Source organism: Cyprinodon tularosa, unplaced genomic scaffold, assembly GCF_016077235.1.
Source record: "Cyprinodon tularosa strain WSP-4 unplaced genomic scaffold, ASM1607723v1 ctg17, whole genome shotgun sequence".
Lineage (NCBI taxonomy): Eukaryota > Metazoa > Chordata > Actinopteri > Cyprinodontiformes > Cyprinodontidae > Cyprinodon > Cyprinodon tularosa.
Window position 1 is genome coordinate 5,224,903 of NW_024038531.1, and position 17,065 is coordinate 5,241,967.

The 17,065-nt window shown below is 39.0% G+C and overlaps 1 protein-coding gene across 1 annotated transcript in view; it reads left to right on the forward strand.

Moving 5' to 3' along the window:
• The window catches only part of LOC119781002 (membrane-associated guanylate kinase, WW and PDZ domain-containing protein 2-like), a 195,755-nt gene extending 183,925 nt beyond the window's left edge, over positions 1 to 11,830 (forward strand). The window contains exon 3 of the mRNA XM_038281288.1: positions 11,475 to 11,830. Within this exon, the coding sequence (XP_038137216.1) occupies positions 11,475 to 11,491 (17 nt within the window). The 3' untranslated portion in view covers positions 11,492 to 11,830. The remainder of the gene's footprint in view (positions 1 to 11,474) is intronic.
• The last annotated feature ends 5,235 nt before the right edge of the window (positions 11,831 to 17,065 follow it).

Consider the following 17,065-nt stretch of genomic DNA (forward strand, 5'->3'; position numbering starts at 1 on the left):
CTAACTTCCAGCTACTGTATAATGGCGTATTGGCAGCATTTCGGTATAAAGCGGGTTCACAGGAGGAAACCGTCAGTTCTACTCCAGACTTCATCCACATCCCACTTCCTAGCAGACATGACGCTCAATCTGCTGCCACTGCAATCAATTTTTCTTTTTTCTTTTTATTTATTCTTTTTTATTTTATCTTTATCTATTATATTTTCTTTATCTTTTATATATTCTTTTTTTTATTTTTATTATTCAGTTAGGTTAATCCTGCAATCAAAGTACTCTTTTAATGCAGACAGGGCGCTTTGCGCCTTAACTGATGCTTCGTAATGACCATGAAATGATGCACTGACGTGCAGAATGCATAAGTTAGGCTGTTGTTGGACATAAAAGTAAAGTTAAAAAGCGAACGAGCTAAGTTCAAAAATAAAAAAAAATGTTAGTGCATGTATCAGTATTAAAGCTCTAAGGTTATGACGTAAAAAAATGTTTTTCTTTCACTCTGTAAATATGTTTTTATTAATCTCTTATAGAACCATTTTTGTTATTTTTTATGTATTTGGACAAGGGGCCATTTCTTGTTACTGAGTTAATTTTTATTTTATTTTTTTATTTAAACAGTTTCCTGTCTGGCGATGTCGCAATAAGAATAATAGTCTTGATGCCAAAAACAGATTTTACTTTCACAAGTGGAGCAGTGCGGCTATCGCCATAGTGTTCCGCTTGATTTATGCATATAACTAGCTTTATTGCGATTAATTTTTAACATCTAAATATACATATCTTTTGAATGATACAAAATTAATAAGGTCTTGTATCTTGGCTTGACATTTTGATTGTCTCAGTATTTCACTGAGTGCCCTATAAAACAGGGTTCCTGCAGGTCCTTAAAAAGTCTTAAAAGGCATTGAATTCTTCAAAATAAAATTAAGGCCTTAATTGGTATTAAAATGTCTTAAATCAGTTTTTCATAGGTCTTAATTTTTAAAACAGCATAAATAGGATTATTTTAATTACGATTTATTTTTGGAATCTAAATAAAACGTTAAAATTGACAATTGTTTTTATTATAAAAAAAAAAAAAAAACGGCTCGCCATTATTGTTTCCGTCCCGATAGCGGAACCAATAAAAGCGTTGTTGCGGCCGGGACATTTGGGAGATGCGCCATTCACTGTTGTCTGGAAAATATGAGCGAGTGTAAATTGTCTCCAGCCAAGAGTTTTCTCCATGGCTAAAACCAGGGAACATACATGAGGCTCAGTGGATTTAGTGCAAGAAGTCATTTAAGCTCGGAACGATGGGAATTAAGGCAGTGGAGTCGCACATGCGAAGCACGAAACACAAAGCTTCAAAATGGAGTTACCGAGAAACAGCCGGTATTTCTCAGTTTAGTTCCACCCTTGTCTCTGCAACGCCTCCACTTATCACCAAATCAAACATACTGAGAAAACCATACAAAGAAAAATAGCTGCAAAAAAGACTTAGCACTGGTTATGTTGTGGCTTTAAAACTGATTTGTTTTGTTCCCTGCTAAAACAAAGTTTGTGAATTCAGTTAAATAATTGTTAAAATATATCTGTCATTTGTGTGTTTTTAGCTTTCTTCCTGTATGGGAAGCTTTTCAACATTTGAAACATTAGTGTAGTGGTTTATGTTAAAATAAACCTTTGGGTTAAATTGTCGCAAGCAGGTTTTGTGTTTCTTGTGAATTTGGTCTTAAATTTTTATTTCAAGTGGCTTTAAAAAAAGTCTTAACAAGTCTTGAATTTAACTTGCCTTATGCTGTAGGAACCCTGTCAAAGGTTAAACATCTCTTACCAGATCAGAGAGTTTTTATGAAAAGCTGCTTTATTCATTGAGCTGTTTTAACACGTTGCATTGGATTGCAAGTAACGTAGCTCATTGCCAATATTTAAAAAGTAATTAGATTACTTTTTAAATGAAAAAAACACAGTTGTCTAACTCGTACACTGGTCTGAATAAACTGTGCTGAGACCGGTGATGTCACTCTGTAAGGATATGGTTCTAAGACTCCAGATGTTTGGTGTGAAATCACGCTTAAGGACTCACCAAGAACATGATTCTGTCATAGACGGGGACTTTTTTGAATGTGTGGTCTAGAATATTTTAATATGAATGATTCAGGAGTTGTTTTGGCAAAACAAGCTACTTAAACCCAGTAACCAGTGTGATTCATCCCAATGTTGTTGTAACTCACACTGGTTGTGCATCCCAAAGGATAAACGAGAAGCTGACAGCAGAAACATAACTCTATTAGTGTGTTCAGCCGAGTGGAAAATGTCTGAAGACTGAAAAGACAAAAACCCAAACACTTTAGCTCATCCTAACCTGACGGAAAATTCAAAATGCTTTCACCTTAAATGATTAAGAACTGTCGCACCGCAGGAAAATTAAAGCTTTTCTAAATGTGAAAGCGTGTCTCAGAAACATATTCACTCTGTGGCATAAATTAGGACTTGGGTATTGATTTGGATTTGCTGCAAGTTCATGGAAAATGGTTTTATTTCTCCTAAAGGAGCCTAAGAGCTAAAACTGATTATCAGAGAGATGAAGCGGAGCTGCAAATAACATTTGTTTTCACAAATCGATGATGTCTTTGCTGTTTTCTCCCTGACATTTCTTTCAAATGTCAGAGAATATTGAAATCAGCTCATCAGACCCGATACCAAACTTTAGGCAAGCATGTGATTGGCTGACGGATCGATGAAGCGGCGGGGAATGTTAACGCTTCGTAATGCTCCTCAGGATTATGAGTAGAAAGTGTCAGTTCTTAGAAATGTGAAAACATAAACACTTCAGCAGACAAAGAAACCAGAAGAAAGCAGTTTGATAGACTTCTGGCAAGGTCTATCTTTTCAGTTTACACAACCTGACACTTTAATTAGTTTTGTGAGGGATATGCTTCCTTTGTAGAGAATAGAATATAGCAGTAATTCAAGAAAATTCATATTCTGATAATATGAGAAAGAAAAAAGCAGCACTTTTACAGAAACATTTGAAAATTGTGCCCTAAGAATGGTTAAGAAACAACCCCTTCCTGAGGAGGTGAAAAACCTGCAAAAAAATCATTAGCATCTTTTCTCTTTAACACCTGTGGGGCACAGATTGAACAGATTAGAAACAGTGCAAACGATTCTTGATCAGACCAAAACCTGTGAAGCCAGTAGCGTGTCTGTAATAAGTTAATAGGCCTGCCCGGAGCAGCCAAATTATTAAAGGTGGATAAAAGTTAGTTAATAAGAGGAATCAGGCTTTGATTTTTTTTTCACAGCGAGGACTGGCTGGTTATTTTTGAAGAACAGCAAGAAAATGTTACCAGATCCTTTATCCCAGAACACACCTTAGCAACCAACATAGCAGCCAAATGCTTACGTCAAACTTCTAGCCTCTAAAAGGGCAAAAAAACGGAACCGGCAAAAGTGCGTTTTTCTTTAATCAATGATATCTGAATATCTCAAGACAAGTACCGACGGCAATTAACGTCAGGGTAGCACTTTCAATTAACGGTTTTATCCCATCTTTAAAATCTTACAGCAGCTGGGGGAAGGATTTATGGAGTGCTCATTTATGCATCTAAGGTGCAAGAGTTTATTGATTGACAGTGATTTTATTTGGGCGACAGTGGTGTTGGATGTTAACCTGACTCCGCCAGATGGATTTACTCCGCATATCCATCTGGAAACCTTCCGTTGAAGTAATTTTGGGAAGGGGCGATAATACTGGTTAGCTGATTGGCCTATGTTGGTGATAGACGGGCCAAATAAACCAATCAGCTCAACGAAGCATATGACGTACTAACAGAGCGACGACGAAAACACAACCACAAGCCAGGCTACTCTTGCCGAAACCAGTCGGGAGAAAAGCAAAAACATCTTTTCCTCTGAGCAACGCCTCCAGAGCAGTGTTTTGCTCTTCTTTCAGTGAAGAAATACTCTGTAATTCCGATAAAACTTGCTCGATAGCCACGCTAACGCTAGTTTCATCGGCTGAAGCCGTCATGTTCTTTAGACTGAACTGTCGCGCTTCTTGTTGCGTCACACCTCAACCCGCCTCAAAGCCAACGCTGATTGGACGTTCGTTTGGTGAACGGCTCCAAATTTTCTTTAACGGAGAGTCTCCAGACTGATCTGCGACTGAAACCTTGAAAGCTCGCGAGATCAGGATGGTCTCACGAGGCTAGCTGGATGTAGGAGTTTGCCCTGAAATCGAAGGATTGACGGTTCAAGCCCTGGCTCCGACTTTTAGTGTCGTTGTGTCCTTGGGCAGGTCACTTCACCTGCATTGTCTACTGATGGTGGTCAGAGGGCCTGGTGGCGCCAGTGTATGGCAAGCCCGCTCCTGTCAGTGAGCCCCAGGGCAGCTGTGGCTACAGTGTAGCTTGCCACGTCAGAGTGTGAGTGTGTGTAGGAATTGGTGAATGAATGTAGTGTAAAGCGCTTTGGTCAAGTCTCCTGACTTGAAAAAAGGTGCTATATAAGTACAGGCCTTTTACCATGTACTTTTCCTATTGTCCTTTCCTGCATTCTGCATCGTCTAGTGGACATCTTGGAAAATATCTGTCCAAAAAGTCCACCGCTAAGCTGTTTCAGCATGCCACAATAGAGCTGATACAGAGTCAAAGATGGTCTTCAGGATCACCCTCTGCTCTCAAAGTGATCATAGTCTCCTTTGCAGTTGGTCTATCCTGACCGTTTCTGTCATTGTTGCTTCAGTCCAATTTATTTAGCTGAACACCCAGATTCAGTACTGGTGAGAGTCCATTATGTGAATATCATGGTGTTGTATGTAACTCATAGTTACAGAGAAACTCTTCAAGGACTCTCGAGGTTAGTGCGTGGATGTCGATGGACACCCCTGCTAGGATTATCAGCATCCTGTGAATGCCTCCCTTTTCTCTCGTTGCTCCTCTTCACCTTCTGTTTCAGTGTCTGTTTGGCACCCTTCAGCTAAAGCTTCAAAATTTTAATTAAAACTGAACAAAGTACAACACAAACATGTGCTTATTCTCAACAAAAACAGAAACACAGCTCAGGCTGTGACCATCAGCACCTGGTAAACTGGCTGAGACTCTGCAATGACTAATTTCTATCTTATCTTGTTCCACATCTTGTTGTGAAAAATTAGAGACAACATTTTAGGAATTCAGTCTGAGGCAATAAACCTCAGATCAATATGGATGGAGCAGTACATCACCCCAACATTGTCTGTTTATCCGCCTGTATCCATATATATTCTAGTACAGCAGTGTTTACTTATGTATTAGATCCTTGATTAATCTTTACTTTAGAAAGTTTTAAGAAAGAGATACATTAGTATTCATGATGGCAGGTCATGCTTTATATCACAGAGAAGCTGTTAGTGGGGCCAGACGATGGGAGCCATATTGATCCAAGGAAATCTGAAAGAAGACGCATGTGTACCATTAATGTTGGATATTTCTGCTAATCTCCACTAGCTGGAAGACATTCAATGGGTTAATTTAGTTGGTTAGTGTCACTCGTACTTCATCTTTGAGGGATAAATGTGCAGTTTTGTCATTTCTGCTTTAGAGCTTCATAGTATATTTGTATTTTTTGTGCCTGTGGGACAGAAACCTTAAATGTCTTCTAAAGATAAATTCCTAATGCTTGGTCTCAGTCCCTAACCTGACTCCGCCAGATGGATTGGCTCCGCATATCCATCTGGAAACCTTCCGTTGAAGTAATTTTGGGGAGGGACGAAAATACTGGTTAGCTGATTGGCCTATGTTGGTGATAGACGGGCCAAATAAACCAATCAGATCAACGAAGCATATTATGTACTAACAGCCAGGCTACTTTTGCCGAAACTAGTCGGGAGAAGAGCAAAAACATCCTTTCCTCTGAGAAAAGCCTCCAGAGCAGTGTTTTGCTCTTCTTTCAGTGAAGAAATACTCTTTAAGTCCGATAAAACTTGTTCGATAGCCACGCTAACGCTAGTTTCATCGGCTGAAGCCGCCATGTTCTTTAGAGTGAACTGTCGCGCTTCTCGTTGCGTCACACCTCAACCCGCCTCTAAGCCAACGCTGATTGGACGTTCGTTTGGTGAACGGCTCCAAATTTTCTTCAACGGAGAGTCTTCAGACTGATTAGCGAGTGAAATCTTGAAAGCTCGCGAGATCAGGATGGTCTCACGAGGCTAGTCAGTCCCAGGCTGTTTTTGATACTTTAGAATGGGCACTTTTTTTTTTGTGTTGCGCTGATACCATTTTTTGGCCCCGATACCGATACCCGATACCTGGCTGTGCAGTATCGGCCGATACCGATCCCATAATAATGTAAAATAATTGCCATTATGGCTTTGTCAAGCTGCTGCCTACCTCTGTGAAGCAGGAAACAATCTAATACAAAGTGAATCCAGCAGAACTTTTTATTGCCTACCTGAAATGGGTGACAATAGTTGAATAAACTTATGGCTCTCAAAATGGTATCGGTGCCCTATTTGTTGGTACTCGCCGATACCGATACCACCATTTTAGGGCAGTATCGGGGCCCCGTCCGATACTGGTATCGGTATCGGTGCGACACTAATTTAAAAAAAATAAAATTTGATAAATGATAGAGGAGAATGTAGCATCGAGGAAACAATGACTACTTTTTTCTAAACTAGGGGGGGATCTCTGGTCTAGCAGATGCACTAAAACATTTTCAAAGTAAGGAGGTCTGATCATCTCAGAAAATTGAGAAAATTACGAAAAAGATGTGCTTCTAAATAACCTCATTAACTTATGTTCCTTGCAGGTAATTTCCCTCCTTATCCATGAAAGTTAATCCAAGTCGAAGGTACAGAGAGGAAAAAACTGATTTATCAAACTGAAATCTGTGATTCCCCCCCCAGACCCTATTCCATAAGAGGTGGTTTTCTAAATTAGTTTCTATTTAGATGATTTAACTTCTTATCCAATCTAACAATTTTGTCAAACTCATATTCTATAAATAAATGCACCAAAAATACCATTCATCAATCAGTATTACTTTGTCATGAATCCGTGGCAGTTTTGAACTTTGTGCAGTGACTTTACAGCGGGAAAGTCTGTTAATGCAAGATAAGCATAAAAAAAATAAAATAAATAATTTTAGTCAGTTACTAAATGTTAAGATTTAACTTAGGTGTCTTGTTTCAATATTAACGGAAAATATTAGTGCTGATTGAAAAATAGAAATCTGTAAATGTATTGAAGGAAAAGAAAAATGAGCCGGACCAATGAAAAGATGAAGCAGTGGAGAAGATGCAAAACTAGTGCTAATAATAAGAATTTAGCATGTACCCCCTACTGTCACCATAAAGAGTTAGTGACAGCAGCGATGCAAACAGGTGGCAGCTTTAATGCAGGCATCATTAAAAAGACAAGAGAGACGCTGTTCATGTGAAATATTAAACATTTTCATGGTCTGTAGGATGATTTAGAGGAACAAACAAGGCGGGTAAGCCTCTAACCTGTGGATCATTTCTACTGTTTTTACCTTGTCTTCAGAATCCTGGTGAAAATTCTCAGTCATCCAGGTCATAGTCATTCCAAAAAAAGTAAAAAAACACTGGATTTTTTTTTTTTTAAGGCGTTTCGCTTCCCATTCAGGAAGCTTTTTCAATTCAAAATGTCTGGATTAGAGTTGAGTTCCAGGCTTTATATAGTAGCCCAATAAAAGCCTTGTTATGGCTTAGAAAACATGCAATTTGAACCGAAAGAACAGGTCAACCCCCTAGTAATGGAGAGTTGTTGAGGTATTTGTTGGCCTGAAATACCTGATACTGGGCTATGCCTTTGAAAAGGGCTATGTTGGGTTCATTGTTGGCCTGGCTGACCAGGCGAGATGTTTTGGTTCCCTGCATGCATGGTGATGGGGGTTGAGATAATAGCGGATTGGAATCACCTCTACTGTATTGCTTGTCTTCAGAAGTTGCTCTCTGCCGACGGAGCAGCAGCTCATCGGTTCACCTGCCTGAAAGCCTAATCAGGACCTTAACCAGTAAAGGTTGTTGGTTCAGTTTCTGAAAACAATGACATGCAGAATATACCCTCACATGATCTTTATAGACATTGATGAATCAAACCCATTTATATTTTGAATGGAGAGTTTCTGCTGTTCTTTCATTGTTTAGTTAATAGAAAGAAAATAGGAAATGGTTGGTTTGTTTTCAATTGAATTCAAGTCAGTTTATTTATATAGCGCCAATTCAGATCATTTCATCTCAAGGCACTTTACAGTTTAACCAGATCATCCAGTCAAATTGATTCAAAGTTTTCTATCTAAGGAAAACCAGTTCATTGCATCACCTTATTGACTCAAATACAATCCCTCACACTAAGTATGCTTATAACGACAGTGGAGAAGAAAAACTCCCTTTTAACAGGAAGAAACCTCCAGCAGAACCAGGCTCAGTGTGAGCGGCCATCTGCTGAGGCCGACTGGTGTTCAAGGAGACAGAAGCAGAGATACAGGAAGCTGCTGTAAAAGGCGGCCCCGTCCAGGAAACACACAGCCAGGCAGACAAGCCCCGAGCCAGCTCCCCTGCCAGAGGATGAAGAGAGCACATCCAGTTAGTCACAGTCAGAGAAACAGGTCTACACTGAAAAAACAGGCTGATCTCCAAAATCTAGAAACAAAGGTGTTGACGGCAGCAGCACAGCTGATATTTCTCTCCAGGATGGAGTCGCAGCCAAACAGGAACAGACCAGATGAAGCTACTATGAGAAAATGCACAGAGAGCAGAACGTTAGAGATTCAGAAGTTCTCAGAAAAAAAACAAAGAAAAAACCCAAATAGTTCAATAGCGGCAGAGAAACAAAACAGAATGACTTCTTATTCGTGACTTTATCCGTAAAAAGTAGCTATTGCAGATTATGCATTTTCAGCACCACAGGTTTATGGACAGCGCCAAAAAGAGGCTACTAAAACGGATTCTCGCACCTGAGCAACCAATCCATGTAGCTCCACCAGAGTAACCAGCTTCTCTGATCAGTGCTATTCTTATCTGGTGTCTCTTTTATCACATACAATTTAAAATTTTAACAGAGAATGGGTTAGGAGTTCAGTTACATCAGAAAGTCTCATACCTCCTGAACCAAAGAGCTGATACCTGTGTCTGCTTCTCTGACCTAGATACAAGCAAGAAGCAGCTTTGGCTCATAAAAAGAGCTGAAAAGGTGATTCCTTCCAACCGTTATCTTCAGGCTGAAGTGCTTGAAGTGAACTCATAAAGGATTAAATAACAGTGATCCATTTGTAGTCAGAGTAACAGTTGACAGTAAAATAAGAGGATTAATGGATGGAAAAATAATGAGTTAAAGATCTGAAAATTGCTCTGAACCTTTTTGGTGCTGTGTGACTGTCAGCAGGAGCTCAATGTAGGTCTAGAGATAAACAGAATTACTGATTCACCATCTGAGATGCGTAGCTAACGATGATACCCCAGTGAGTATCCACAGGTTAGAGATGATCAGAGAAAACCGAGCACATTTCACCTGAGCTGCAGATACAGGCAGGTGTCCAGGAAGTGATTGAAACCAATGGCAGTGCTTTCTGTCAGCTTCTAGCTGCATTTACATGATGATGTCATACAGTGCTGCCAATTCAAAGTATTAAATATTCGCTGTCAAACCAAATTAAAGTTAACTATACACATGAAAAGATAATGCAGATCAGTACAAGTAATTGTGTTGCAGCAGCGTTTCCTTCTACTGTGACACAAAATGGCATTTATTTTATAAACATGGTAAAAAAGGGGAAAATTTTTGCCAATTAAATCAATATTGTAAAGAAAATCACCTCAAAGCTGTTTTTATTGCAGTGATGTTTGTTTCTTCCCTTTAAGCCTGTGGTTGACTATAGTTGAACTGATGGAAATCCTCAGTTTAAAGATGTGGTGAAAAAGAAACCTTCGTTTTATTTCTCCTAAGAGAGGATGTGCAGAAATGTATCCCTATGATTTAAAATGCATCGTGTGATCTGTGGATTCGAACACGTTTGGACAAGTTTACTAAAAAAAACTAGTGCTGTCAGTTAAACGCGTTATTAACGGCGTTAACGTAAACCCGTTTTAACGGCGTAAATTTTTGTATTGTGTGATTAACGTTCTTTTTGGCCTAGCACACTTTGTAGTTTTTTCACATGCTATTTCAACAACTAGTAACGTTAAAAAAACTACAACACCACTCCGGATCTAGTTAGACCGGAAACAAAACATCAGGCACGCTGCAACCACACTTGGGCCATTAAAAGAGTTGACGTTACATTTTGAGTGGATGGCTAGCGTGAGACGCCGAAATGGATGCCGATAGTATTCTGAATGGAAAGTTTTCTTTTAAAAAGTTGCCAAATGGTTCCGTTGACAAGACCAAAGTGATCTGTGTGTTTAGCCGTTGTGAACTGAGCTATCATCGCAGCACGACCAGTCTGAAATACCACTTAATGGCCAAGCACTCAGCCGATTCGAATTCTCCGCCCCCTCGTCAAAGCCAGGTAACAATGGATGATTTCAGACAGAAGCGCATGGATACTTTAAATAAGAATGTGGGTTTTACATTACATGTGCACTTTTGTTTTCAATAAAAAACATTTGCATAAAGCATCCCAATCTACTTTTCCCATATTCATAAGAGCATTAAAATTAGAAAAAATAATGTGACAAAGAAATCAAGGGACATTTAGAATTAGGGGTGTGGGAAATAATCGTTTTGGCGATATATCGTGATATTCGGCTGCCCAATATAATATCGATCTTTCAGTTCTTAGTATCGATTTTCAAAAAAAAAAATGGTTACATAAAAATTTGTTGGGAAAATGGGCTACCTCTGCACCACCACTCTGGCAGAAAGCGCGGTGGAGCCCTTTAACTGTGCGTGCAGCACCAAATCTGTATTTGAGGCAGTCACAGTGGAAGAAAACCTAAACAACATGGATAATAATACCTAATCAATATTTTCTGATGAAAATATACGGCACTTGCTGTTTTATCTCATCATTTGATTTTGATAGCTGGGGAAAATATGGCAATATATAGTGATACTGCAATATCGTGATAATATCGTATCATGACCCAAGTATCGCGACATGTATCGAATCGCAACACTCATGCCAATACTCACCTCTACTTAGAATAGATAAAAATGTGCGATTAATTGCAAGTTAACTATGACATTAATGTGATTATTCGTGATTAAATGTTTTAATGAAAAAAAACATAATGTTTCTGGGAAGAGGGCCGACCCAGAGAAAAGTGGCTTCTTGGACTTTTAATCCCAGTCCACCCACTGGGGCTCCGATATTTATCTAATGTTTTACTACTATTAATAATCTAAATCTTTTTTACTTATCTCCCCCTTTGCCTTTTATGATTGTTGTGTTTTTTTATCTGAATCAGTGCTTTGCCAAGAAAATCTGATCTATTGGGAATGCCTGTGATTTTCTTATAGGTGTGTTGTTGCCCCCTTTTCATACTGCAGGGAAAGAAACATTGTGAGGAATGGATAACTGGCCTGCAGAGGTATGAGAAAGAACCAGGGATCAGAATGAGCCTGAAAATGGAAAATGAGGTTATTCCATCTGGCTGCCTGCCCCATCTAAAGCCATTTAAAGGCAGAGTCAGATTTCTGCTCCATCGTGGACGGGAATGTAAGGAGAAGGGAAGTGACTCGTGGACTTGTGCTTCAAATGCTTTAAGCTGTGCTCTGTTTGCTGATTGAGTGGTTCGAGGTGAATTTAGACTTTATCAATGAAACCATTTGGGATTTAATCATAGAATCAACAATCTTTCCCATCAATCAGCTTTTCTTTCATCTTTAGCTTAGAAAAAACTTACATTATCCCTCCAATGGTTGATTATCTCAGTTTAAGCTAAACATGTTGGGTCTAATTGATTAAAATAAACTACTATAGGGCAGATAAACTGGTCTGGACCTGAGCCCAGTATGACTTAATCTAGGAGTAAGGCCGCTCATTTGACTACTAAGAGACATTTCAATGTGATTTTAGATTTTATTTAAAAAAAATTTTTAAATATGAATCTAATCCAAGTCAAAGTAAAATGTCACACTTTAAGTTCTTTAAAAAAAAAAAATCTAACTCTTTAAACTGCGTTGTAGCACAAAACAGTAATCCACATATTTCTTTTATATTAACTAGAGCAGCATATAGATATGAAGTATTTTTGAATTGAATTGAATAGACTTTAATGATTTTGCTCCTACCTATGCATTTCCTTTTGATCAGTGCTCTTCTTTCTACTCTTGTCTTACCAGTGGAGTGCCTCAAGACCCTGTTTCAGGTCCCACCCTGTTTATTTGATCCATTATCAGCAAGTTGTGTGTTGAGACACAGATCAATTTTCCCACCAAGCAGATTTTTTTAACACCAGTTTAGCTACCGTAGAACTGTCTCAGCTTTTTTCAATAAAAGACCCCCGATTATAAAATAAAGGAACATTTTAAAAATTTAAAAATGTTTCTGTCAGAGCTTAAAGCTTAAGCAGATTATAGTTTGTTGGCGACCAATAAAGACTAAAGTAAATTTTTTTCCTGTTAAGGATCTGCATCAGTATAATAGGCAGTACTCTAGTTTTGGTGCATTGTTTAATGTTTATTTTTGCTGGTGCTTACTCTAATTATATCACTATAGTTTCACCATTTTAATGTGACCAAGGTTCCGTTTAATTTTCTCTTTGAAACAAATTAAAGGAAAAGTCCGCTCACATTCAGAATATAAACTTATGAAAGTACTTTAAATATGAAATTATTACATACTGTTAAATAAAAGATAAGTGTTTTTAATTAAGAGTAATTTTCATTTGAATGTGCTTTATTGGACGCATCCATGTTTGTCAAAGAACACTACTGCCACCTACTGGTTTGTGACGTCACGGTGCGGTATTGGCTGTTGATCAAGTCCCAGTGCTGTATCTGGTGTTTGTCACAACGCGCTATTATCCAAGTCATCTTGAAAACATTATTCTTCCAAATGTTGGCTACATATTACGTGTTTTTTCTCTGGCCAGAAGTTCGATGGCAAATCCTCCCTCTTCAAGTTGGCGATCCAACGACGAACCCGTCCGTGGAGGATCAGGAATCAGAAAGGTGGAATAACTCATTATTTTTTCACATTTACCCGATGTATTCCAACATCCAGCTGCCATGCACGTGGGCATTGTCAGTTTCACTAAAGCTCTGGTGACTTTGAGTGAAGTCCTCTGGAAATCATTAATAATTGTTGTTGATTGCAGATGTGTCTAGTAGTTCCCATTGATTTTGCTTGTAAAGCGGGGAGAATGGCGCTAGGCTTACCGCACCGTGACGTCACTGCCAGAAGATGGCAGGAAGGAGTGGTTACTATATTTGGGCAATAATGGCCGCTCCCGGACACAGTGATCGCGACAAAAATTATTATTTTAATTTTTTTTACTGATTAACGCTAAATTCATTAAATCACTGCAAACGTATTACTTTTACGTTTAAATAATGAACCATTGATTATTCCTTGCTGACCGAACTTTTCCTTTAAATGAAAGTTAGCATTAGTTGCTAGTGAGCTTTAGTGGTTGGAGGTTTGCTTGTCGGTGTTGTCATGATTTTACTAAAGTTCAGACCCAATGCAGAAGACCAAACAGGGAGACCAGGGAAAAGGTTTAACAGGTTTTATTGAAGAGATAATACAGAGAGAAGTGTTGTTCTGAACACTGCTCAACCGGAACTGAAAAGTGAGGGGAAGACACCGGTTAGTTCAGGCTCAGTTGGAAATTTGATTCGTGAACTTGGAGAAGAGGATTTGGTTGCTGACTCACGTTTCCAGAGAAGTTGTTGAATCTATGACTCCAGTCTGTATGCTGCTGTTCCAGTGTTTGTCTGATTCGGTGGAGGGCGGAACAGGGTTTACCCAGAATGCGATTGTTTGGAGGTGAACGGAGAAACTGACTGCCACTCAGATTTCCTGCGGTACTTGAACGGGTCGTAGTGGAGAGGAATCCCTTTTTCAGTGTGAAGCTCAAATGATCTCTTGGGGAAAGTGGATCCAAACCTCCTGTTTGAAGCCCAGCTCAACTTAAAGCTCAGTTAATCCTTCCAGGGAGAGAAGGTCAGAAAAAAAAAACAGTTTGCAGGATGACTTCCTGCCGAGGGGCAAAGACAAAACAAAGTTAAAACTCAGGTTGACAAAAACTCAACAAAACTCAGCTTGGCTAGAGTACCCAAAACTGGTGAACACTCTGATGTCGAGGTAGTGGCAGTCAGCAGCTTAAGAACACTCCGTTAACGAGAAACCATCTGCAGGTGTGTGAGGAGGCGGACCAGAACCAGGCGCCTCCTGGTGGAGGAAGGGAGACAAACACAGAAACACGAACACACAGACAGGAGTCCTGACAAGTGTCCAGAAGGAATATATTTTTAAATCAATTATTAAGCCTCAAGTACAGCAAATGATTATATTTATATATTTGAATAGATTAAATATGGACTTTTTATTACTTAAAACTATAAATTATAATGTACATGTATTCAAATAAGGAATTGCAAGTAGCTTTAGCTATTGTTTAAACCTAGCTGATATAATAACCTATTAAAGAAGTGCATCTTTCATAGGAAAATACAGAATGATTCACTTATCTGCCTTCTTAGGATGTATTGGAACTTCCTCCTGGGCCGTATTGTTTCTTTCAACATGCCATTATGTTCCTTTCAAGTCTAATGTCAAACCATTTTAGTTTCACCTCTTGTCCTTTGCCATTTCACTTTAGACTTATGCTTCAACATAATGGAAAGTACAGATCACTGGCTCCTAAATAACAGTGTAAAAGAGACTCATGCAGTTATGATACAGTACATTTTTAGTTCATTAAATGTGAATTTCTTTAAAGTAGGTACAACCACCATATGTCCAAATATACTTTGACATCCCCCTGTTTATGTTTTTTTCTTTTGGGAGGCACAGATCTGTTTTATCTCATGTTCGCTGTGCTGCGTGGCATTCATCAGACCGTTGCACGAGGGTTATGAAAACACGGCTCATTTGATTAACAGTGCTGGGAGGACGTGAAGTGAAACACACAAGTAAACACTCTCAGCTTGTGCTGCTTTTAAAGTTTGTTGGAGCAAAGCGACTCCGTCTGAAGTAAAGTAATTGTCAAATTAGTTTAACAAGCACTTTTGGCTTTCATCCATTTACACTCAATGTATGAAGAATATGTATATGAAGCCCTTAAGGGTAGAAAGGCTTTACAACAAAGCTTCATTTAAAAAGGAGCTTTTGACATGAGAGGAAGGAATGGACACTTAATGAACCCTGGATGTTCAGCTGATCAATGAACTTCATGGCGACACTTTAAAGGAAGGTTTAAACTCTACCTGCTGAGGAGATGGAGATGTTTTGGTGTGCAGAGGATCCTCCTGAAGACCTTCTTTGACTCTGTGGTATCAGATCATCTGTGGGTTAGTTTGTTGAAGCAGCAGCTTATCTATAGGAGAGAGGAAGAGATTAGATGCGTTTATGAGGAAGGCTTTGTCCTAGGATGGCCCTTTGACACGGTGCAGACGGCTGGGACAAACGAACCCCAGCAAAAAGAATAAAACCTGATGCACGGAGCAGGTTTCATGCTGGAGAGCTCCTTCAATCAAAAACTAGTGTCATTGATGCACAAAGGAGCGTTATCAAAGATCTTTCTTTCCGGTAGCTGTTATGATTATATCGCAAGACACTCAATAAGTTGTTTACATCCCTGCAGTTATTTTTTTTCTCTTGTAAATAATCAGCTTCAATTCTTACATGCATCTTTTTACATATTTTAATTCACCCTGCTCAGCTGAGCATGTCATTTGATCCGAGTAAGCTGTTTTTATTTAGTGTTGTGTAAACTTTTCCCTTGCTGCTGAAAACAATTAGAATAAAACAGTCATTATTGTCCAATAAAGAAGAAATCTGTTTCTACATTCCACTTTATTTGCCGAGAACTTGGAATATAAGAGGCTGTTTATTTTTGAGTTGACGCTACCAACTTATTAATACTGCATAATGAGTGCATTGCTGAATGTGCATTTTTTTCAACACTTCTCGTAGGAAAAAAGTGTAATTTCTTCACCACATCTAGAGAAAGAATCACATTTAGTTTGCTTGGCTGTTTTGGAGACGATTTCTTCATGCTGAAGGGTTTCAGACACATTTAACAGAATGGAGACTTAGGGACAGACTCAGGACTTGTTTGATGTTTTTCTTTTTTTATTTAGTTACTGAAAGTTTTAAATTTACCTTTATTTTCCTAAAGAATGCATCAGCTGGATGCATCGTCAGCAACTGTTTAAACATTGAATTGGATGCTGAAAGTAGATCAGAGGTCACGGATAAGCAGAACAGGGTCTTGATCTGGACCCAACCTGATTTTAAACATTGTCTAAATTCGGTAAATAAATACGGTAAAGCCCTGGGGAGCGTCCGGCTCCAGGCTGCACGTGACCCAAATGAGCCAATGAGCTGTCAGTCTGGGTTGCTGCTGCTGCTACTTTTAGACACAGCAGGCAAACCTGTGGCAAGCCGGGCGATGGGAAAGAAGGAGAAGACCATGAGAAAAAGAGAGCAGAGAAAGTGTGGACTGCTGGAAGAACTGCGGTGAAATGGTGAAAGAAAAGTGAAATGGCGTGCTCAAAGATGACCCTGCACATTTAGAGGATGTTTGGCTCAACCTGCTGCTGTGAAGCAGGATTCTCCACCATGAACAGAATCAAAAATAAATCTGGATCCAGGCTCAAAATGAGAACCTTGATCTGTGCTTGAGAATGGCTTAGTCTCCATTCAAACCCAGGTTTAAAGCCTTGCAGGGCAGCATAAAGCCCATTATTAAGCCATAATAATAAAAATGGTCAGTTCAATTCAATTCAATTCAGTTTATTTATATAGCGCCAAATTCACAACACATGTCATCTCAAGGCACTTTACAGTTCAACCAGATCATACAGTCAAATTGATACAAAGTTTTCTATCTAAGGAAAACCAGTTGATTGCATTGACTCATTGACTCAAATACAATCCCCCACACTAAGCATGCTTGTAGCGACAGTGG